The 25,426-nt window shown below is 36.5% G+C and overlaps 1 protein-coding gene across 13 annotated transcripts in view; it reads left to right on the forward strand.

Moving 5' to 3' along the window:
• Positions 1-25,216, forward strand: part of LOC140668256 (ELAV-like protein 3) — a 67,955-nt gene extending 42,739 nt beyond the window's left edge. For all 13 annotated transcript variants that reach the window (XM_072897129.1, XM_072897126.1, XM_072897127.1 and 10 more), the window contains one exon: positions 3,143-25,216. In XM_072897129.1, the coding sequence (XP_072753230.1) occupies positions 3,143-3,467 (325 nt within the window). In that variant the 3' untranslated portion in view covers positions 3,468-25,216. The remainder of the gene's footprint in view (positions 1-3,142) is intronic.
• Positions 25,217-25,426: the final 210 nt, after the last annotated feature.

The raw sequence follows: 25,426 nt of genomic DNA on the forward strand, positions 1-25,426 counted from the left end.
CGCAACCAAGCCTCCTTGGTTCTCCTCGTTCTTACACTTATTTATATAGTGCAGTTTTTTAGTAATGATGAAACTGCAGCAGTATTTGCCGCCGCAGTACTTGCAACGACTATATAGCTATAGAATATTTAAAGTTTTATTGTTTCACAATATCGTTTGCAAACGGTTTCGAGAGAATATAATCACATATTTGTCGAATTGGCCTTTTGATGATAATCAGAAAATTCAGATTTTACATTACGTTTTATTTAACATAACTTGTTAAAGAAAAAGATTTTATTTAAAAATATTGTGATATAAAAAAAATATTTTTTGTGATATTTTTATACATAAAATTCTCTTTACGAACAAAAAGTTTCGTCAAAATGAGCGATTTTATTTTCGAGAGTAAATATAAACTGTAAAGAGAGAAATCGGATGCAGATACTTATGCAAGTGTACATATATGTACATATGCTTAATGAATAACGGGATGAACTTACACGCAAGCAACGTGATGTTACTGTCCTCGTTTCCTTCTCCTTACGATCTTGTCGTTTCTTTTTTTTTTTTTTTTTTTTTTCCCAATCCTTCACACATACACATTCGCACAATTTACACATACACACAGAATTAAATCAAACACGTGCATGCGGTCGTAAAACCATTTAATGCACACAATTTTGCGTATACACATACGTAAAAAATACATGTTTACTTCGCGATAACGTGTTAAGAAACAAGACAAACGTTCATGACGAATGCATACGTAATTATTGTGGCCTCGGCATTATACTGAGTACTCACCGAGATGTGCCCTGTTTTAACGCGGCTTGTGACGTCAAGTAGGTACGTAGATACTTTTTTCAACTGTAAATATCCCTTAACTTTTATGAGCGCCCACGTTATGGGACGTGTATACTTTATCCCTATTTTCTAAAGTCTCGTTTGTCTATTGAATAATATTGTCGCACATTCAATGATGAATTAACGTTAACTTTTTACTGTAGAATGTCATCCAAGGAACTGGCTTGCGTTGCAAGAAACACGTTCACTATATGTGTGATCCCACGCATGTGAATGCATGAATGTGAAATAAATATACCTCTGTTCAATTTTGCTTTTTTTCTCTCAATATCTTGTGTTACATTCTCTATTTTAAAAAATGCATGGCTTAAAAGAAAATTTAATTATAGTTGGTTACAGAATCGATATTTGGTTAGCGCGATGTATAATTTTCGTCTCTCTATGTAAAATATAAACGAGTGACATTTCGGTTTTGTGCAATCTTGCTACTTAATTTATGTTTTTTTTTCTATTATTATTTTCGTATTTTTATAATTTTTTTTATAACTTTAAACAAATCATCATTATTTACTAAAATCCATCTGTATTCTTCTTCGTTTTCTATTTCTTATAGCACAAATTTATTACACATGTACATAGAGATTTGCATATGATTGCTCAGTGTTTTGTGATAATCATTTATACAGAATGTGTCACAAATATGAAGTACGTTGAAAAAGTGTAATTTATAAAATTGTCTAGAATATATAAATGTCACTCACTTTTTTATAATGCAGCCTATACATGTATAAATTAGAATCACTTATGCAGTTTTACCTTAAATTTTTTCAGATAAAATATAAATATTAAAGATGCACTTTTCTTTTAGAGACATAAGTAACATAAAATTGGAAAAATTCATCTTTAAATTTTTTCTTTTTATATATTAATTTTTATATATTTTATATATTTTAAATTTGTTATAATAAACGTGCGACTGATAAATACAACAAATAAATATTTCAGTATTTTATATATAAAACGCACGTCTTTCTAGACATTTATATATAAATGAGATTTGCACGTTATCCTTACGTCACTTATCACCTATACTATCATTACTTCTCGTGTAAATATATAAAATATGAAATCAATTATCACATATTTTTTCATCTTTTTATGCCAATATCATATGTAAATGTCTGCGAAAGTACCATTTATGTAAATAAAAGTATCGAATATATCACACGCGAAATAAATGTTCACATCAAGATATATTCTCATTTTTACACATTTAATTTCATTGGGATTGCGATATACTGTGCGAGTAGCGTATATAAATCTTAGATTAAATCTTATAGATTTAACCTCTTTTGTTCAGAAAAGAAGATATAGTTCCAGCAAGTATATTTATAACTTGAACTGAACGGTGCTCAAGCGTTCTCTCGTGAAATGTTGTGAACAGTAATATAAAGTGAAAGCGAAACATTTGTAGAAAAATATATATATAAATAATATAAAAATATTTAAACCACATATCATTAAAATGTCTTTATTCATACTAAATTCTAGTTAATAAATATCTTTATAAAATTCTTTGTAAAAAAGCAAACATTTCTGATGATATAATTTATAAAATTATTCTGGCCAAAAATGTACTTATATTTTCGATTCACCAGAGACCGATTTGTCATCATCATCATTATTATTATATACTATTACTGACAAGCAAGGGAACCTCGCGAACTCAGAAATTCTAATTTTAATGAAACTTTGCACACATGTAGAGAGGACAAATAGATGAATATATAAATTTTCAGTTGCGGCGAAAAAACGTTTTTAAGGGGTGAAATCACCACCTCTCATGTATGAAGCCGCTTTTTACTTTTCTCGATGTATCTCGAAAATAATTAGAGATATCAAAAAATGTTTTACACAAGAGTTTTATGTAAATTACCTCTATTTAATCACGTTAATAAAATAAAAAAAATTTTTTTGATTACTTTTTAAAATTTTATTAACGTGATTAAAGAAAGGTGATTTTACTTTTGCATAAAACATTTCTTGATATCTTCAATAATTTTCGAGATATATATGAGGGGTGATTTCATCCCTTAAAAACGTTTTTCCGCCGCAATTGAAAAATTTTAAATTCATCTATTTATCCTGCCTATATGTATGTAAAGTTTCATTAAAATGAGAATTTCCGGGTCCGCGAGGTTTGCCTTGTGAGAATCTATGCAAACAGATGTCATTCGAAGAGCAATCACGTTTCAGCATCGTTCATTCAATCATTCGTCGCCTCTGCGGCCGTCATTGTCAGCCGCCATCGGGCGACGATGTCCGTTTAATCATCGGCCCGGCCACCGTGTTGCAGGTACAGTCCGCTGGCGGGCGACCTCCTCGCGAACTCAATGCTGCCCGGTAACACGATGAACGGCGCCGGCTGGTGCATCTTTGTGTACAACCTTGCGCCCGAGACCGAGGAGAACGTGCTCTGGCAGCTGTTCGGGCCGTTCGGCGCCGTCCAATCGGTCAAAGTCATACGTGACCTGCAAACAAACAAGTGCAAGGGCTTCGGCTTTGTGACGATGACCAATTACGAGGAAGCAGTGGTGGCCATACAGAGCCTGAACGGCTACACTCTGGGCAACCGCGTGCTCCAGGTCAGCTTCAAGACGAACAAGAGCAAGGCGGCGTAGGACGAGCAACAAGCGGCAGCGGCGGCGGTGGCTGCGGCTGCGGCTGCGGCCGCTGCAGCGGACGCGGCGGCGGTAGCGGCGCCGTACCATCATCGTCGCCATCGGCTGCTACGTACTGCGGCGGTGGTACAGCTGCCGATGCCGATGCCGATGCCGGCGGGTCATCTTTACAACAAGCGGGGACCCGGCCAGATACCGGGCGTTATCGGTGGCAACAACAACATCAACATCAACAGTCACATCAGCGGCGGAGGTATCTTTCACGGAGGAACCAAGGGCCAACGGCAACCGTTTCTTCAACGCCTACCGTCGCGCATACACGATCTCACCCGGGCGATCGAGATGGCAGTCTCGGGAGCGGCGAATCCGGCAACGCAGCAGCAGCAGCAACAGCAACGTCAGCACGCGCAAGCCAAGCAGACCTCTCTGAAGAGCAAGCCCAACAACAACCGTCAGGCCGGCAGCAAGAAGCTCCAACAGAGCGAGAAAGCGTAGTTGCGAGGAGTGTGTATGTGCGTATGAGAGAGAAAGGATGAAAGAAACGAGGCGTGTGCGTGTGCGTGTGAATATGAGAAGAGATGAGGGAAAATGAAGGAGAAAAGGAACGAGAAAGGTCGCGCGAGAGATAATTAGGAAAAAGTGGATAGAATCGTTCGACTGTCCGATACACATAAAATAAACCGTAAAACTGTGCGTATAGAAAGCTCGAAAGAAAATAGAGGAAGGGTTGAAAAAAAAAAAAGGTACAATATTAACGACCGTCGCGTCCTCTCGTTATCCTTCCGTTCTTTACTACCGCTCACTGCATCTTCCCGCGCTTTTTCTCTGTCGCGCTTCTGTGCTTATGTTTGACCGCGATCGAGGATGCGGGAAAGCAAAAGACATCCTCGGTGTCCTTATTGACACTTAAAATCGTAAGAAATTTGACAAGGAGGACGAGAGATCGAAGCCGCATTTTTGCCTTCGTTTTACGTTCCTCTACGATCATCGATATACAGACGCCGTGAGAGTAGGAAATTTTATTCCTAGTCACTTTTGAGGCATAAAGTCCTCGAATCATTTGACTCGCGAAGACAATGGGAAAAATAAGATGAGAAAACAGAACGGAAGGAGGGAGGAACGAGACGAGGCTCGTATTAAGTCTTTACGTGGCTCTCGCACAGTGACCAGTCGCGGGTCCTGTACATATATTTGCCAATTTATATGTATATGTACGTGAGGGCGCTTGTGTGGACCACGTGGTGTCCGCGTGCGTAAAAAGGACAAGATAAAAAGGGAAAGCTTGAAGAAAGAGAAGGCGCAAAGACCGAGATGCGAAAGAGAAGGAAAAGAGAGAAAGAAAGAGAGAGAGAGAAAGAAAGGACTTTCCTTATATTATGACATTTGACGATTTGCGTCAAATGTCTCCGCCGGGCACTTTGGCCAATTTTTTTTTTCTTTTTTTTTCTTTTTTTTTCACTTAACGTACATCCATGACCGGGTTAGTCACGACGATATCGGGCTGTGAGACTGAACCACTCATCACAAACACACAAGCATACACACACATACACACACACACACATATATATACGTACACTTAGAAGAACGATCAATAAAATGCGCGGCGTTAAGAATGGCGGGTTGTCGTAAAAGAACATATTTCGGATTTCTCGAGACGCGCTTATGTGAGATAAAACTCGTCGCGGGGAACACGTGGATCACGTGACAGCACCTCGCGCTTCCTGGTCGCGAACGAAATATGAAAGAAAGTGAATGGATGGGAGAGAGCGAAAGAAAGAGAGAAAGATAGAGGGGAGTATAAAAGAATGAAACCTCAGAGAAACACTCACACACAGTGCTTAGTAGTAGGTGGTTATACATACTCGTTTTATGTATAAGTTTTAGAGAGTATTAGCGTCGTATGGATGAAAACTGGAGAGAAAGAAAGAGAGAGAGAGAGAGAGAGAGAGAAAGAGAGAGAGAAACAGATGAGGGTACGAAGGAAAGGAAAAGAGAAAAAGATGGAGAGGTGATTAGAATCGATTTTTTTTTTCGCAGAAATCCGTAAGAGCGAGAAACGAGTTTGATTATTATCGGGGCTCGCGAAGATATCAATTAATTGACTGTTGAATTAATTGCGTGAAAAAGATCGAGAATTTGGGGGTAATGTAAAATTTAGGGAGAGATAGGAGTACCGGACGGCGAAAAGGCATACGGAGTCGAAATCATTAGAAAGGGATGATATGTAGGATATTGGGGCAGGGCTCGCACTCACAGAGTTCGGACGGACACGATGTATGTGTACTTTAAGATAAGCCTAGTTTAATTAAAAGAGATGTTACCCCGTTTGTGACGAGAGCATCGAGAGATGTATTTATTCCTGGGCCGGGGCTATATATATATATATATATATATGTGTGTGCTCCCTCGAAGATGGCAAGGAGCGATCGATAAAGAGACGGCGAAAGGCACGATCTCGAGGAGAGATCGCGAAGCGATACCGCGTGCTAATAACTATGTAAAACACTTGTGCTAGTCAGTACTCAGGTGGTCTCCATCGCCGCTCATATATGTCGCTTTCCTTTTATTTTTCTTTTTTTTCTTTTTTTTTTTTTTTTTTTTTCATAAAACACTTATTAGGTAGTAAAATTGCGTTTTCGCAGAATCGGATTCTCTAACTCTCGACAATTCTCCGTAACCAGGTGCACCGTCCCAGAGGATGTTTTACAACGTTATACAGCTTCACGGCTATCGGTCCTTTTTTACAATCTCTGAAAGATTCTTATGCGGCGAATCTCAAGAATGGGTTTCTTATCTCTGATAAAAATTAAAAGTAATTGAAAACTAAAAAAAAAAAAAAAAAAAAAAAATTAATCTGCGTTTATTTATAGCTTTTCACATTTATGATATACAGGTAGAAATATTGAATCGTTCAAACATCACGTTTGATTTTACGTTTTTCGTCATCGATTGATATTGCACGTTTTGACGAAAATTGTGGACATTGATTATCAATGCAAACGATATTGTTGTTTAAAATGGAAGGAAAAAACATATACATGTGACATTTGTCATTTCGCTTCTATCTTGTAAAGCGTCGGTTCTAATTTGAAGAATCCATATCAAAGAAATAATTATAATTTGCGCGCGGATTTTCTTTATACTTTCAATATCTCAGAGAGGAGAAAGATATCCTGCGTATTCTTCGAGGACGGTGCACACGAGTATGTGATATACGAATTAATGGCAAAATTTAATCAACGTTCCATCTCAGGTCAGATGAAAAAATTACGCATCTAGTTTACATGCGAACTGACGCGTTGTTGATGCGCGATATTACGTGCTCTCTTCGCGCAGAAGAAGAAGATAAATACTTAACAGCGAACATGGAAAAATTGGAGGCGAACGCGATGCTGAGTGTGTTTAAGTGAAATGACAAGCGAGTCACGTTTCTCACGTTCGTTTCGCGCAGGACAACCATTGATCTAGCCTTCTTGCATCTTTCGAGTGGATAGATTTATAGTGAATTCGGTGCACTAGTGTATACAAGTTTACAAAATAAACATAAGTAATTAAAATATTAAGATAATTATAATAATGAGTTATTTTATTATTCGTATTATTGAATAATAATAGTTGTTAGTATTAATTATTTTATTTTTTTAATTACTTATGTCAATATAAATATATGTACAATACATCTTAAAGCAATTATATATCCGCGAGAAATTCGTGCGTTAATTCTGGAAACCGTTTTTCAATTGTCATTCTGTGCGTTTCTCAAGAACATTTTCTATAACTGTGAATAGTTGAAATCGCTTTTTCAAAATGATTCTCTTCGATCGTCATCTTGGATATGTTTTTCCATAATCACATGGATAATCTGCGACCGTAGAGATTATTTTTCCAAAGTGATTTCCAGCACCCGCTTCTCCCGCAAGCGATTTTTCACAACTGCTAGATAGTTCTTGACAGCTGTCATCATTGACTTTTGAGCGATTGACGGATCTTCGGATGTGTGAAAGCGATGAGCGAGCGTGAGAATACGGATCGCATGTATTTAATTGCAAGTGAAGCGACACTCGATTAAGCTAGATTTAGATCAAAGAAACGAAAACGGCGCGTAAACACATGTATATTGTCCTCTATTTATGTGTACCTTTATGTCTAGTCCGGGAGTCAGGGGAGACGCGAGGGAGAGGACGCTGTGTACCCTCCTCCCCTCAGAAAAATTCGTCTCACGTCCGGCTCCCACACGCGAGTATTGTGGTTTTTTTTTCTAAGATATTGCTTTATTTATTTACAGCCGTCGTCGATTCGCGCGCGAATTCTTAATTGATAAAGGACGCCGGGTCTCGACGAGAGGCGGCAGGATCTCGAACATTAGTGCAAATTAAAGCGTCGACGAGCATTTAAAGGTCGCCGCGTAAGCGCAAACTTAGTAACTCGCTGATCGGAGGGTGTTAGAACGATTGGTCTCCCCTCGTGATGTGATTGCAACGCTATTATATGGACGTGTCGCAAATATATATCGTAATGTTTTTGTACGAATAGTACGAATAGTAGTTTTTCGATTTAATTGCATTATTTATAAGAGCGAACAGTAAGTTTTATTCGCGATTTGAGCCGCCATTAGAATTAAAATGACAAATGCTGGCATGCAGTAATACTACTTGAAAGTGTGCATATGGGTCGGCAGCTATATAGTACATATATAGATACGAATGAGAGATGAATCGTATCTCGATAGCATCCTCTCGATATCAGCGAGGCGTCCGGTTTTCCGGACGTTTCTTTCATATTGTGTACGATTATATATACCATTATAACAATTATTCTCCTTCTCACTATTACCGTATTATGATTAGACTTATTATTCTGGTTACTATATATTATTATCGCCATACCGTCATCGTCTCATTATTATTATTAATTATTATTATTAATTATTATTATTATTATTATTATTATTACTTATGATCGTGTATATCTTCTGTGTCTCTCGTCTAGTAGCTACGTGTAACCTCTAACGCCTCATTACTTAATTAATCTTATTCTTGTAGAGAAGAGGCTATAAAGAAATACTTTACAGTCACTCTTCACTTGCTCACTTTAACATCGCTCTACTGTCGCTACTTTCTGCCACCCGCTCTATAACTATTACATTGCTACTAGTGCTGTTACCACCACTACTATACTTACCACTTACTACTACTTACCAACTATTTATTTATTTATTTAATTAAAATTATTAAATAACATAACTATTATGTTTTATTTAAGGATTAAACTGATTTGTGTTTGGTTCAAACAAGTCGTTTGTTTTATTTCTATTAAAAATGTTTCAGTTGCCATACACATACACCGGATCCCGATATCTCCTCACCCTTTCTCCACCCACCCACTCTCACCGACATTCCACGATTTCTTTTTTCCGGCATTCCACGAGTTACAGACTGATTTAATAGATCGATGTAACGACGAGCCGCTCGACCTCGATGCACGTGACATGTTTATGGATCCTGGTTCGTAGCGTCTTTATTATAGCAATTACTGTTTAGTATAATCTCGCGAACGCCGCCATGATGCGACAAAATCATTTACGAATTATTCGTTATAATTATTAAAAACAATCAAGTCGTATCTTTCAGAACGAAACAAAATTACATTTTGGAAAATTATTTATACTCTATACGCGTTTTTGGCGGCGTTCACGATAATGCGTACAATGCTAGCGCGTATTCGCGATTTATGAATAATGTAAAGAAATCTTGAGAGAGAGGGAGAGACAGATTGGTTGAATTTGATGAATCTTCCATTAATACTACTTACGAATTATATAAACGAATTGCGAATAAGTCTGGCGCTAGCATTATATAGAGATTATATTATATACATATAAATTTCAAATTTTAAGCTAGTCCTTAATATTCTACTTAATACTCCTGGAGTATGTTCCAAAGAGACCCGTGATTGAAATAACTGCATTGTAAAAGGATGACTCGATGACACGCAAAGTGGAAAAAAATCGAATCGAGTTCGGTGTCATAATGCTGTGAAAATAAATATAGTTTCGTTACATTTTGATAGTACGCGATGTCGATCCTTCGCGAGAGGATGTTATCCTTTGATAAATTAACTCTACGAATCGTTGATCCAACAGAGGCCCGGATACGATCATCGAAATTATTCCTGCTGTTTTAAGGAACGGATTATAGACGATTCACAGATTCTCGTCAGGTAAAAAGATATCGAACTTGGGAACAAATCCAGCAAGATGTCGAGCACTTGAGTTACTTGCGTATCTTTCGCGATGACATTCAAAGAAGATAAACAAGCGACTTTTTCATTTCAAGTAGTACTCGGCCAGTACTTCTGTGATTAGGTGACGCTTTAATCTGACAGACGTCTTTCTGGATCTCGCTCGATTGATAAGAGAAAGGCGCTCGAGATGTAGGATAAACATAAAGTATAAAGAGGGAGAGCGGATATGAGGACCAAGGGGCGAAAATGCGTTTCACGAGAGAAAAGGGCGGCAATCGAAAGAGTGGTGCGAGCCCTATCCCGTTTTTAGGGGGTGCAGACTCGCTCGCGACAATTCGGATCAGATTTTACAGTCATTGGCGAAGGGGCACGGAGAGAGAGAGAGAGAGAGAGAGAGAGAGAGAGAGAGAGAGAGAGAGAGAGAGCGAGAGAAAGAAAGAGAGAGAGAGAGAGAGAGAGGCGAGTTCGAGAGAGAAAGTGCGAGAGAAAGAAAGGGAGAGAAAGAGAGAATGAGCACGCTAATCTACTTAAATATAATATATTACATACGATTATTACGTTAGATATACATTATGTGTATTGTATTTATGTCTCAATAATCGTTGTTAGTTATATCGCTATGATGATGATGATGATAATGAGTATGATAATTACCGATGACTTCGGAAAAGGGGAAGTAAAACACACGCGAAATCAGACACGCATACACCCACAGTACGTATACTGTCAACACACATGCAACACGTGCGCGTGCGAGCGTGACTTGTGCGGTCGAGATTGTATCGTGAGAGATTTTTTAATTGAAAATTAATTTCAAGATAGATACGCACTGTTACATGTGTATCGATATATGGTTCCTTGAAAATTTTTCATTTTTATGAATTTGTTGTCAAATTTTTAATTTATATAACAAGTTTCTATTAAAGTGTTAGAGTTTTTTTTTCTCTTGCGCTTCAATATTAGTAGAAAAACTTACGATACGCGCTCCGCGTGTCTTAATGAATGAAGTTCCAATGCACTCGATGCACCTCGTCGATCGCACAGATACGCTCGTAAGACGCGAGGACTTTCCCGATGACAGGATCAAGGATATCCTGCAACATCTCGAAAGAGACGAGAGCCTCGAAGTAGATCGGTACATTCGCGGTTTCTAACTGATTTCTGCGATGGACGAACGATATTACATTTATTAAACGATTTACATTTAACCATTAGTCGCATTATCGATATTATTGTACTACTAACTAGCGCTCGTACCCTCTTATACTCGTAAAAAAAGAAGAAGAGAGAAAGAGTGAGGAGGAGAGAGGAAAGGAAGGAAGGGCAGAGATTGCGAGAGAAATGGAAAAGGCGTGTTGGAAAACTGAAACGCGAATCAGTCTGTCGGATGATATGGATCGGCGCGATATGATAATAGAAATTGGCAGGAATAGGCGGAAGATTAATGTCGATTATTACTAGGACGTTCTCGCGGCATCGTATATATTCGAGTGGAACGCGATACGATAAAGTGCGCATCTCGCAGATTTCGTTCTGGATTCGCACGATTTTGTCGCCATGCGACTTTAACGTATCCTGACTGAAGCTAAACTTGGGCGGGACTTTAGGATATTCGTCAAGTACGGTATCGCGGGAACTTCCTACTGTGCTCGTTCGTCGGCGAAGTGGCCGGATTTGCTGTCGTGGACGAGGATCCTCGAGAATTAAGGGATCCTCGGGCCTTCGACGACAGATCCTTTTGGAGTAGAACGTTATTCTCGGCAGTGAGGGATGAGAGGTGGCTTGGCCGGATGAAAGGCAAACCGACCGGAAAACGACGGTGCGGCTTGCGAAGGAACGATAGTATCGAGCCGCAAAAACCGTGTGATTCGACTTTACGTGCTCGTGAGATTAAACGTTTTTTTCAAAGGGCATGCCCATTTCTCGGGCATCCCATTAATTTCATTGAGAATCTTCATATTCTTTCATACGCAATTTTTAATGACATACATTTCTTCTCACATTCAGACTTAGGTCGTCCTGGAAATATTAGCAATGTACGGATGTTGTTTCGTGAAAAAGAATCTGCTTAATTCTCTCTCTTCGCTTGCATGTAATTACTTTGAAATATTAATCACTCGCGTCAAAGTATCTTTTCATCATTTTCTCGATATATCATTGCTGATATTTCACGATATATAAATTTTGAGAGAATAATCGAAATGAAGCGCGCGCGATGTTTATTCGCAACTCACATTGTGCAATATAAAGTGTTTTGTCGATCGGTCGAGGTGCGGCTCCGGGGAAAAATCTAAACGTGGTGCTGTAGTCAAAAACATTATCTTTTCTCGCGGACTGCCGCCTCGTCGGAGACAACCCGAATGATTTAAACATAAAGTGGAAGCCAATCATATGTAATTAAGTGCGACCGCAGCCAGTCATTGACATTGATATGAAATTAGTTGCCCGGAGCTGGGAATGAAATTTTTCGAATAACAACGAAACCGATTTTGTTTTTTTTTTCGCAACATTAATAATCGGTCGTAAAGATTCCAATAATGGGATCGTTTTGCGAACGATTTTGCTGAAAATTCGAGGCTCGTAATCGTAATTTTCAAGACGCCGGTGCCGAGACGAGAAGACGCGTTATATGCGATGATTGATTTCGCGTGAAAAATCGTCCGAGGATTTTCAGCGAAATTGTTTTCGACATGTCAAACAGAGTAGCGTCGCTGTATGCTAAAATACGCACAATCGTCGTCGGATTATGTGGACGACGACTTGTTTGTTAGTTGTAAATCACCAGATTGTCCATAAATCATTGTCATTAATATCGCATCGTCATCCAATCATCACAATCGTGGCATTCATCATTTCGATTTCGCTTAAAAATTCATTCATCGATTCGTTGACCCATTAATCATCTCATCGCGCCATTATGTATTCTCATCGAAATGCCACGATATGTTTCATCCAATCATTCACACATCATCACGCACGCATACACACATTCGTAATCATTATTCCATTTCATACATTAAATGCGGCATAATAAATTTATTACAAGACTCACAGTCATTCATTCATTCACCCATCGTCATGATTTATCATTAATCATCGTCCTCCTTCGTATTACGAGAAAAACAGATGTAACGTATGTAGGGGCAAGAGAGAATAAGATATCATTCGAGTAATTGTACCATCATTATATCGTTATTAATGATCGAATAAACATCGCTCGCCCTAAAGGGGAAAGTTTTCTTCCGATCCAGGCACCCTCTTATCGTTTCAGAGTTCATTCTTATTTAATCAGGGAATGACAATATAACCCACGAACTTTAATCATCATCGTTGTGGGTCCTGCGAGCGCCTTTTGCATTTTGCTAATTATCCGCGATTCTTATTTAATTTTTATCCACAGAAAAAATATCGGATAATTGCATAATCATGTTACAAGTTATATAATATGCGATTGACTTTCCTTGGATATTAATTATTTTGAATTTATTTTACGACGCGATTGATCAATTTAATTAAGCGTTTCTATAAATGGTTTTTTGCATAAAGGATGCAAGCGGCACTTGCGGCATCGGTAATACAATTGCGAAAGGGAATAGGTAAATGATATTGCATAATGCGAAACGGAGTAGGACGGTGCATAATTTTTTGTACGGACTTGAGCGTGCGCGCGTACACGCACGCATTTATTTTCGCGTGCGTAAATGCGGAAAAACGCGCGCGTGAGGGATGCGGCAAAATGTGGGAAATGGGAAACGGTGTCATGGAAAAGCAACAAAAGCAACTCTAGCTCATCGTAGGCCTAACTAAGAAAAAAAATTTGAAAAGTATTTATGTACTGTCTAAACTAACTTAAAAAAAAATGCGGACGAAAAAGCGAAAGAGAGAGAGAGAGAAAGAAAAATCAGATATTATACAAATAAAAGAGTGCGAGTGAGAGAAAGAAAGAGAGAGAGAGAGAGAGAGAGAGAGAGAGAGAGAGGGAGAGAGCGAATGCGAGCGAGCGAAAGAATGAGAGAGAATGAAATAGAAAATATTTAAAGTACTCGAGAAATTATTCCGAGACGAGCCACAACGATCTACAAAACTGATAATTATTCTGTAACAAAAGAAAGGAAAAATAGAGATGGATTAGAGCGGAAGGAAAAAAATACGTCAGTCTAGAGTCTAAAGAATGAAACAGAGAGCATAGGGATAAAAAAAGAGTTAAGAGAGAAAGAGCGAGAGAAAGGAAGGCAGAGAGAGAGAGAGAGAGAGAGAGGGAGAGAGAGAGAGAGAGAGAGCGAGAGAGAGAGAAAGAAAGAAAAGAGAGAAAAAAGAAGTAATCTATAATCTTCTGTACATGTTTTGATATATTATTCTAATTATTAATTATCTCATAACTTATAATAACTAATTAATTAATTAAATTAATTGATATCTATGAAACTATATTTAAACGACAAAAAACGTGGTAGCTAGTCTGTCAATGGGTGTATAAATATTTAATTACGATAACTCTATAGTGATACTAAAAAAAAAAAAAACAACAAAATCAATTGCGCGAGGATGAGAGAGCGCGAAAGAGAGAGAATCTAGAGAACGATTGACGAGATTAAAAAAAAGCGCAAACGAAAGAAGGCATGAAAGAGGCGAGAATGACACATATACACGCTGACATACCTACACACACACACACACACAGACACACACACACACACACACACACACACGTACAAATAAACAGTATAAAAATATAAATGTAATTTAACTTTAACTGGGAAAAAAGCACATAAATTAAGACGGAAAGTCAAACGCGCGGATATTAACACGAATAATTTCGAGATAAATGAAAATAAATGATTCTCTAACGAATGTCCCAGAGATTTTCGTTGTACGTTTAATGGGACAGGTTTCACAATGCATCACGGGGGGGGGGTAGGAGAGGAGAAAATAGGGGTGGGGAGGGGGGGTAGGAGTTCTTCCGATTTATAATCTTCTATTTAAAAAAAACAAAAGTCGGGTCCTCCTCGTGGCCAGGGTGCGAAAAAAAAAAAAAAAACATTTTCTCACAGTTTTCACACGTTCCTGCGGTCTAATTAATTGTTATTACGCAACAGCATAATTTATTACCGATGTATGCTTTTGTCGCAAACACTCTCTACTTTTAAAGATTATCGTAATTTCGCTAATTATGCGCTAATATTTAATATCTCGCTGATTATTTAGGATCGTAACTGTTCGTTCTGTTGCTAATCACGAAAGAAAAGCCCGCATGTACGTGTGACAACACACAGTAGCTACGATCAGCTGACATATATGTCAGTATGCCAGTATGTGGTTTAATCGCGCGATCATCTCGATCAGTAACCGATGCAATCGCATCGTTTTCTTTCCGAATCACGATGGCGCCGAGACTCGCTCATCGATAAGACTGTTACCGAATCTCGCATAACGACCGATGTTCGTAATTCACGTTTCTAGTTAAGCGCTCGTGCGACAAGAGATGGTTACTTCAATTCAATGTACTGTACGCATTGTGACTTATATTTGTCGACTATGGAATTCGAAGGAAGCTTTATTGGAAGAAAAAAAGCTGGAAAATCAACAGAATATTATAAAAAAACTAATTAAAAATTAATTTTAAATTATAAAATGAAAGTAAATGAATAGCTTATTCATTATTCACTGAACTAGAAATTCAGTTTTTTTATCTTCAATAAAAATAAGCAAAAAATCTATGAAAATAAATTTTAAATTATAAAATGAAGGAAAATGAATAGAATGAATTAGAAGATTTAGTTTGATTTTCTTTAATAAAATCACGGGAGAGAGCTTTGATAGGTATCAAAGAAAAGTCTCTTTGAAACTTTCTTTTTCAGCTATCCTCGAATTTTGTCTTTTGTCGGACGAAACGAGGTCGCTTGTTGCTGTAACAAAATGATTAAAATTATGCACGATCACTCTGTCTTCTGGGCAGGCTGATTTAAATTAAGAGATCAGCTTGTCTCTGGTTACTTCGATTGACATAGTCGCGGGAGTAGATGAGGCTACTCGAAGCAGGATGCTTATTGTTGGCGTTAATGCGAGAAATGAAAGCCAATTAAAGATAATCTTCCTTCCCAAGCGTTCTCACGAGCACTTCGAGGAAGCCCGGCAGCGATCCTTTGTTCCCTAGCTCAGCGTCTAATTTAACGTTGAAAACAGACTGTTTTCGAGTTCAATCAATCCGCTATGCGCGATAAAGCGATAGATTATAAAGCAAACAGTTTACGCGTTTATCGTTAAATATACGCTGAAAACATACGGATTTCTATCTTCGAGATGTATGCGTAGAGTAATTGCCCTCACGATACTCGCTTGATTCCCGACGCGCTATGCGTGAGTAAAAATAGTATTCGTATATCATTTAGGCAGATTAGAAATTTTCATCAAGATTTTACCATTTTTTTTTCTAATGAGCGCATATATCGCTTATTTCGTATTCTCTATCAAATAAGATCTTATTCTATATCGACAAGAATCGATAACGAATACTATTTTCGTTCAAGTAGCTCATGTGTGTCGCGAATTATAGAATAATAATTATAAAAGAAAATGGTTCCAAAGGAACGTTGTAACTCGTATAATCGCGTAAAAAAAGATACGTCGATTTGCGAGGTTGCGATTATTTCGGCGTTTTCACCGAAAATCGATCGTTTCACTGTTTCGCGAGAAAAAAAATATAGAGAGTACTTTGAAAGTTATAGAACTCATTAGAAAGGACGAGGTGCAAGGAGTTGATGTATCTAATTTTTCGACGGGATATTTGCGAGGTGCTTGTATAAGTAAGATCAGAGGCCAATATCGATCTATCGAAACATTCCATCCGAATCCTGAGGATTTTTGCGCGCGACATAAAAGACTTCCTTCTCTCGTCTACGATCTCGGATTTCGTTCTTTCTTTGTTTATTCTAATTATTTATTTCTAAATCGAGCCTTTGATGAGATTAATGAATTGTAATTTAGAATGATTTTATTTCTTGATTATTTTTATAGAAAAAAAATGGTCCAATCTTTATACTTTTTTCGCGTTCTTTCTATCAGAATAATTGTTACATTATTCAAATTGTTTTATTGGTATAACGATGTGTTGAGAGAAATAGACGAGACGTTTACACACATTATTGCACATTCCACAGCGCGTGCAATTAATCCTCTGCGTAAAAAAAAAAAAAAAAAAAAAAACGCGCGAAAAAACATATATATATATATATACACATGTACATATATATACGCGCTTTTGATTATCGATTTCGAGTTATATATCGTACTACCGCCAAAGATATCTCCTATAACGCATATATTTCGACACGGGTTCGAATGAAAGTTAAACGAATATCACCAGTGTTAAGGTAAAAACATTTTTTTTTCCTTTTTTCGAATAATGGCATTGTCTGAAAGAACAGTACAATCGAGGAAGTTCTCCTTGATCAAACGTAACAAAGTTATATTCGTCACCTTTAGTATTAATTACTTATTAGTAATAATATTTTAGATAAATATCGAAAAAAAGCTAATTCGTTCCACACACAAATCGAAACATAATTTATAATTAATTTATATAATATTTATTTAATTTATTCATTAATTTATATGTTATATACATGTTTATGTATAAGTTTATACATATATATTGAACAATGAAAATAAATTATATATATATATATATATATATAAATTATTTATTTGACTTTATATTACATATTAAATTAGAGAGCGTTTTTCTTATTTAATCCAGGGCGATTGTTAATTTTAGAATACTAATATATGTTTTACGTAATGTCATGACAGTTTAGCTTTAGCAGAAAAATGCCAAGCGAAATTCCAAACTTGTGAAAATCTATGACTGAAACAAGCGTTGACTTTTCAATCTGCGAGTTACGTTTCAAGGAGAACGTCCAGATAATATGAGCTAACAGTTACCAATGTTAAAAGATTGTCGACATGATCGATATTTTCCAATGTATACATTGACGAGCCGTCGTTGTCGTCATCATTTTTCGTCACAACGACCTCGTGTTACTATTACGATTACCAGCGATTTTACCATTACGATATTATATAACGTTGTATGTATAAGTGTTCATAAAAATTATTGTCAGACAGGCTAACGCAGTGCAATACTACCGTTTTGGATATTTCGCGAGCTATTAAAAGGACGCGAATTATGCTATAAAAAAAAAGAAATGAGTAAGGAAGCAGAAGGGAGTATAGGAATGAATCATGAGCGAGATTAAGATTAGCATTAAATGCATGAATGCAGAGGAGAGAGTCAGAGAGAGTCAGAGAGAGAGAGAGAGAGAGAGAGAGAGAGAGAGAGAGAGAGAGAGAGAGAGAGAGAAAAATACTTTTCTTTTTCATTGAATTAAAAAAAAAAAAAAAAAAAAAACAAAATTAATACAATCGAGACGCACAGAATAAAAATGTCGTTTACTTTCGACCGCACGATCTTGCGAGCAAAAGCGAGATAGTGTAAGAGATAGTGTTTCTCACCTCGTTTATCGAATAATTCAAGAATGTTCGTATATTACATCTATTACGACGATAATCGTAACTGTAAATAGACAAATGACCTGTTTATGCAACTTTGGACGAAATATATACCATTCCTTGAATAATTTAAGATTTTTGTGCAATCTGCTCATTTTCGTTTTCATTATAAGTATCGAGTTATTAATAAAATACCAAAGGTCGAGGGCTTTAATCACGCACAGCACTTAATACGCAATAATTTTTACGTGAAAATTTGTTTGATAATTTTGTTACACCGGCTCGATCTATCGATGAATACAATCGAGAAGAGAACGGAAGGGATTATAAACACGCACACTATTAAATAATAGGTTCTGTCTAATATTTTTTCAATTAAATTCTATAACGTTACTTTTTTCTTTAATTATAAACAATCAATCAATGGAGGAAAATGAGTGCCAACATACGAAAATTATAGACATGATATGGAAAAAATGTATATGAGAATATTACCATCGGATCAGATCACAATTCACTATTCTTCCATAATTAAATCAATGTCTTTTAGACATTAAAAAAATTAATTAATTTGAAACGTGTAAAGTAATACACGTTAACATTCTACAGGAAAAATTTTGCTTTTCCTAATATTTTCAAATCTTAATAGATTAAAATAAAAAATTTGTTAAAAGAAAAGAAATAAATTTTTTATGTTAATTTTTTTTTCAATTTGTAATACTATTCTTTTAAACGTCGACTTTTGATTGGTCAGTCGTAATGAGACGAAGAAAAGTGGAAAGTTAATCACGCACACGAACGAATCATAAACGGATGGTCATGAAGGAAATTACAACGTCAATTTTATTTTTCAAAATATATTCGTTGTTTGATCATCTGATCAATTTGCACATACGATTATCCAGATATTAATTCTTGACTCATGACGAAGAGAACAACGCACAATACGTGTAAATATTTCCGAATTATAATTTTGATGAATTATATTGAATAATTGTTTAAAAATTTATAATAATATTTTAACAGAAATTAGAATGCTTATAATCTTTTTTTTCGAAATAATTATGGAAATCTTGAAGATTTTTAATGTTGATTGCAAGTAAAACATCCGCGTCATCAGTTGAGGATTAACGTGAAACAAGGACACGGATGGATTAATCACGCACACATGCAAGTATGTACGATGAATATCTCGATAAACTCGCTTATCGACCTTAGTTGTCTACTTAATTAGCCGCTTTACGCGACTAATTAATCGCTCCAGAACGTGCGCTGGAAAGTTTCTTGCGTCTCTTAAGTCTGTTCATTGGCGCGACATATGATCGATGTGAGGTATCATGATGTAACGAACAATGTGATAAGCGATGTATACAAGGTATCCCAAAAGATGAATGACACATTAACAATAAGACTGTTGTAAAGAAATTCAGTTTTGATTTTCGTTACAATAATTTCTTTCAATGTTGGAAACTTGAAAAAATTCATGTATAATTTTTTATCTTTTTCAATGCATATATACATATTTTTTAAATTTCAATATCAAATAATATTGAGGTAAAATATTTGAATATAAAATTTATTGCAAAAAATTAATAAAATAGTTTTTTTGGGACATTCTATGTATAGATCGATATGATATATTAAATGACGATTAAAAATAATTTGAAATCAATCTTGCTAAAAGGCTCTCGCTGTACTGGGAGAAATAGACTGTTGCGAAAAACAAGCTAGATTCACATGGCGATAATTGATCGTTCGTTTAGTGACGGACGAGTAGGCCGAACAGTTAGATTAAAGAAAAAAAAGACTTTAATACGACATTATTTTTCCGTCGTTTGACCCGAGTCGATAAACGGATTACGATGAGAATTATTTGTTTCCTTAATTACGTGTTTTCCGCGCGATTGTTTCTACCGACTTATCATATACTTACGAATGAATTAATGCTTTTTGTGTAACTTATATTTAAATAGAATTATTCATGACTCGATTATCAGTGAATTTCAATAAATCGTATAATTATTCCTTTTTTTAGATATTTTTCATTGACGGCAATGTCCTAGCAGCTGATCAGTCGACATAACTTAATGATCGATCGATGCTAATTCTTCATCGGCATACAAAAAGAGATTCAATGTCTTGGTATTAACTAGGCAATTAAGCAAAAGAATCAAGCGGTTATTCGATTTTTACGCATCGAGGGAGGAGGATCGCCGCTGGATATGCTAGGTATGCTTTTACCGCAATTCTGTAACTATTAATCGACGTAACGTATATAGCGAAAAAAAAGCGAAACGATAACGTTATAGATATCGTAAGCGAGAAAGAGATACACGGATTTAAATAAAGTAATGTATTTTATGACGGGTTTATACGGTATTATTAATAGCGATATTTACTGTAACCGAATAATAAGAGCGGCATTAAGGAAAAGGAATCGCGATAGCTATACATTATAATAGGATAACAATAACGTTAGATATTATGCGACATGCATAATATCGTTAACGTAAAAGGGGATAACATGAGTGCATAATGAGTAAATAAAATGAACAAGGATATCAATCGGTTAACACGGAGGGCCTTTGTTCGAATGTCGATAGGATTTAATCTCTTCTCAATTATGCTGTAAACGTTATGGAAGATTATTGTAAATTTCTATCTTTTACGCAACTATGAGATTCTTTTTCTAAAAATATTTTTTCTTTCAAAATTAATTATAAAAATTGGTCACTCACCAATTAATTTTAACGCAAGATCTACTACAGTCATAAAAAAATTAATTTGATAAAAGATTACAAATTTTATCACCAAATCACTAATCTAATTTTTATTTAATTGCAAACATATAATTTTACATTTTAATATACGAAGTATTTCGTTTCGTCACTAAAATTGTTTGCACGCGAATACGTGAATTGATTAATATCAATTGATATTTTGGACTACGGAGATAAAAGGGAAAAAGAAAGATTATATTTGCGCGAGAAAGAAATCTCGCGCGAATTTTTAATGCTTCCAATCTAATCGGACGATTCGCACTAAGGACTGCATAAAAACTCCAAGTGATAATAATAGCGATAATATCGCAAAGACCTAAGCATTTCCAATTTTGCGATACTCGATGTTTAACGGGTGATTTAAGAATTTAAAAAAAAGAGAAGCGTAATGATTATAATAAATGAACCGAGAAATGAAGAGAATAAACGATTAGGATAATTACAAGGGGTTGTTGCATTAATTCGAGATCAATTTTGAAACGGCGATAAGTACTGATACACTTATCGAAAAATTCGTGTTACGTGTGACTGATAAAGTTATTTAGTGAGTAATGATGCAAGAGAAGAATAAGAAATTTTTGATAATCGGAAAATAAGAAAAAAACAACACACACACACACACACACACACACACACACACACGTTGACGACCAAGGTTGACTCTCGAAAATAGGTTTTACTCCTTAGGCCTCGCATGAAGTAAACGAACAAGGAATCGATTTGATTTAATCAGGATGGGAGTGATCGGCTCATCGAATATGTCTGACCGTATCTCGATTTTACTACTGCGAACAGCTTTACAAACGTCATAGCTCAACAAGTGGAAAATATTAAATTGTTGACGTAAAAGTATGCTTCTGTATATTGTGCAAGAGATTGTGTCACGCGGATTAGAAGGATTGATTTTTCGATGTTAATTCCATAGTTTGTAGAGCGTCGGCGATGCGATGTTTTTTCAATTTGTCGACAAAACCGTCAGTGTCTCTTCGCGAAGATTAATCATCGAATGAGATTCAAAGTACTGTAAACTTACGAAGAGCTTAACCCTTAATAATCTGGAGATATCTAGATTAATTATATAATAATAAATGGAAATAATTAATTTATATATATATAATAACGCGTTGCAACATCACGTGACGACATCGGATTAATATGGGTTAAAAACGAAATTCCCGTGGGCGCCATCGCGGGAACTCTTTACACACAACTAGTATATATTATATATATACACATATACATATATTATATATTATATTTTATTTGTATATATATATTGTATATATAATTAAAAAGCTGATAAACAACGATACGTCCTTGGACGTGTTGAGTCACTTGATGGAACGTTTCGCGATAAGATAGAGGAGGATATTACGGAAGAGTCTCGCCTTTTTTAGAGATCCTTTCAGTCGAAAGTTCGTTTGTCTTTTATTTCTGATTTTTTGATTCCGCAAAAACCGCACCCTGGATTCAACCCTGGGTAGATTGATGTCCGTCGATGACTCCCCGTAAAATCCATCGACGAACGTCGACATCGTGAAACCCCATGAAACGATGAGAACAAGAGAGTTTTTCTCCAGACACATTTTTTAATGTCTCTCGAGGAGTATTAGATTTTCGGGGATCGCCCCAAATCTTTTTTCCTCATTACACCTTCGAGGATCTTAGTTCACCTGTGCAATCGTGAAAACAACTTTCCCATTACGTATAGCAGTATAGAAGTATAGAAAAAAAAAAAACAAATAATTGAAATTGAGATTGCGATGACAGAAAGAGGGAGAGAAAAGGAAGAAAGATAGGGATGATATTACCGTATTGTATCTTCGACAGAACTCTGTATACACACGTACATATTGGTGTTATTATCGTTCTTATTATTGCTATTATTATCGTCATGCTATTACGTATTATATTATTAGTGAACGGAGCGACATTATGCGACTCGTATGAATATCATTATTAGATGATTGCGTATATCTTATTATCGTGCGAGATAATTGGCGCGCGACGAGATACCTCGCGACGATCGTGGTTAAAATGAACGCGATTAATTACGACGATTAATCAACGAACGTCGAGTTGCGTCGCGCGCAGCTGAAACTGTAATTAATTTATCTCTCTCTAACCAGAATATATAATAATTTCATTATTTCTGTAGAGATGTATACGTAGGATCGCGCGGGAGGATTACACGTGCATTTTACCCGACAGTTTATTAATGTTTCTCTCGACGGAAATCGCACGTATCGCGCGATGGATGCATTTATTCACATACCTTTTAAGGAGTTAATCGGGATACCGACTATAAACGCGCAAAAAGCTTCCACACGCAGACTATATAGTACATGTGAACAAATACATATAAACTAAACCTCACAAGATGTTGCATTGTGAAAGCAGAATGAAGGAAAAGGATTCTTTTTACAACCGAGTGCGAATAAAATTGCGGACTTCGAATTCGAAAATCGTTTATTTTATTCACTTATTCGAGACTTGTTTTTGAACGTGAAATTGTTCTAATCTCCTCTTCTTCAATTCCACATTCACGATGTAACACGCGCGGGAAAAAAAAAAAAAAAAACAAATGGACCACACTTGATACTCGAGAAAAGAAGAAACACATATATACACGTATACGTATATATATTACATACATTACATTTGTAAAACGTATAGGAAACCGGGAAATAGTCACGCACACGGGACAACGCACACACATACACACAGATACATACACAAAAAACACGGTAATTAAACGTTACCATTTTTCGAAACACGTGCGCGCCATCACATTGTTGATATAAATTGCGATCCATAATATGATTATTATCTATATTTACGATATAATTATTATCTTGCATTGTCTAGTCATACGTTATTATTGTATAACTAACACGATATTAATTATTAATTAATCTGTACTACCTAGTCGCATTATGTGTTGCATAAAGAAAAAAAAAAACAAAAATTAAGAAGGTAAACGAGACCGAGTGAGTAAGAAAACGAGAGAGAGATAGAGAAAAAGAGAGAAAGAGAGAGAAAGAGAGAGAGAGAGAGAGAGAGAGAGAGAGAGAGAGAGAGAGAGAGAATGAGTGAGTAAAAAAGACTAAGAGAGATTATAATAATGACAAACCTAGGCGAGTTGATTCGGAGATGATGATTTACTATGGCAACAACGGCAAGTACAATATGTTCCCATGAGAGAATGCAAGGTGAAATGAACGAGAAAAAAGAAAACATAGAAGTGCATGTGTGTGTGTGTGTGTGTGTGTGTGCGTGTGTGTGTGCGTGCGTGCGTGCGTGCGTGCGTGTGTGTGTGTATGTGAGAGAGAGAGAGAGAGAAAGAAAAAGGGCGAGCATGAGGATTTCCTCCGCAGACGTAGAGAGGAAAGATTGTCCGAGTAAAATATCGATGACGATCGATTCATAGCGTTCGGATTAAGGAATTATATCGAGCCTTTGCTGCGATTCTCGCGGATCCGAATCCGTCATTCTTGTTGATCGGGGCGCGAGAATCGCGCGAAGAGAAACAGGAGCGATCGGACGGCTACATCCGTATCGCTCGATGCTTTAAAACGAGAAGACTGATGATATAATCTGGTCCACGAGTAAAAATGCGCGCGCGTTTTAGGCTTAATCGACGTTTAGATGAATTTTTCTGTGCGCATTTCGTCGAATCCGTCAATCATTACTGTCGCATCAATCATATTATTAAAGCATTGTGATTAAAAAATATATAAATTAGCGATAAGAAAAGTATTTAGGTTCTTTAGGAACGAAACGGAGAATTAGCGAATGAATATAAGCTAAAGTATACCATTCAGGAGTCGGCACATGATTGATTCAATCGCAAATGATAATGATTTACGAATTGAAGGAGACATATCGTCATCGTAGTCGAATGACGCAAAATAAGTAAAAAATAAGTTAAATCGAGAGAAGATTCATAAGTCGCATAAGATGACGATTTTCTCTTATAATTCGTATTTCCTCCGAAGCTTTCTCTATATGCTGTCTATATCATTACGATTACGTAATGATAAGCCATGGATTCGGCCAAACGCGCACGACAATCCGTGAGATAGATCGCTATGTCTCGATCGATCGTACGTCTGCGAGGCAGTTAGTTAAAAAGAAGGCGCAAGGCGACGATAATGATAAGGCTAACGATGACGATTATGATATGATAGCGAGAAGAAGAAAGAGAAAGAGAAAGGGAAAAAAAATAATTACTGTCACGAAACACGCACGCGCGCGTCGCGACACTTCGTGTGTGTGAGACGCGCCTGTGCGTACAGGTAGAAAAAAAAAAGAAGAAAAAAAGAGTAAAATTGAAGAACAAAACGAGTATTAAATATATGCGGGGGCCGTGGAGAGGAGGGAACCTTCCTTTTATCCGAGCGAAAGAAGATAAGAAAAAAAAAC

This window comes from Anoplolepis gracilipes, chromosome 7 (assembly GCF_047496725.1).
Source record: "Anoplolepis gracilipes chromosome 7, ASM4749672v1, whole genome shotgun sequence".
Taxonomy (NCBI): Eukaryota; Metazoa; Arthropoda; class Insecta; order Hymenoptera; family Formicidae; genus Anoplolepis; species Anoplolepis gracilipes.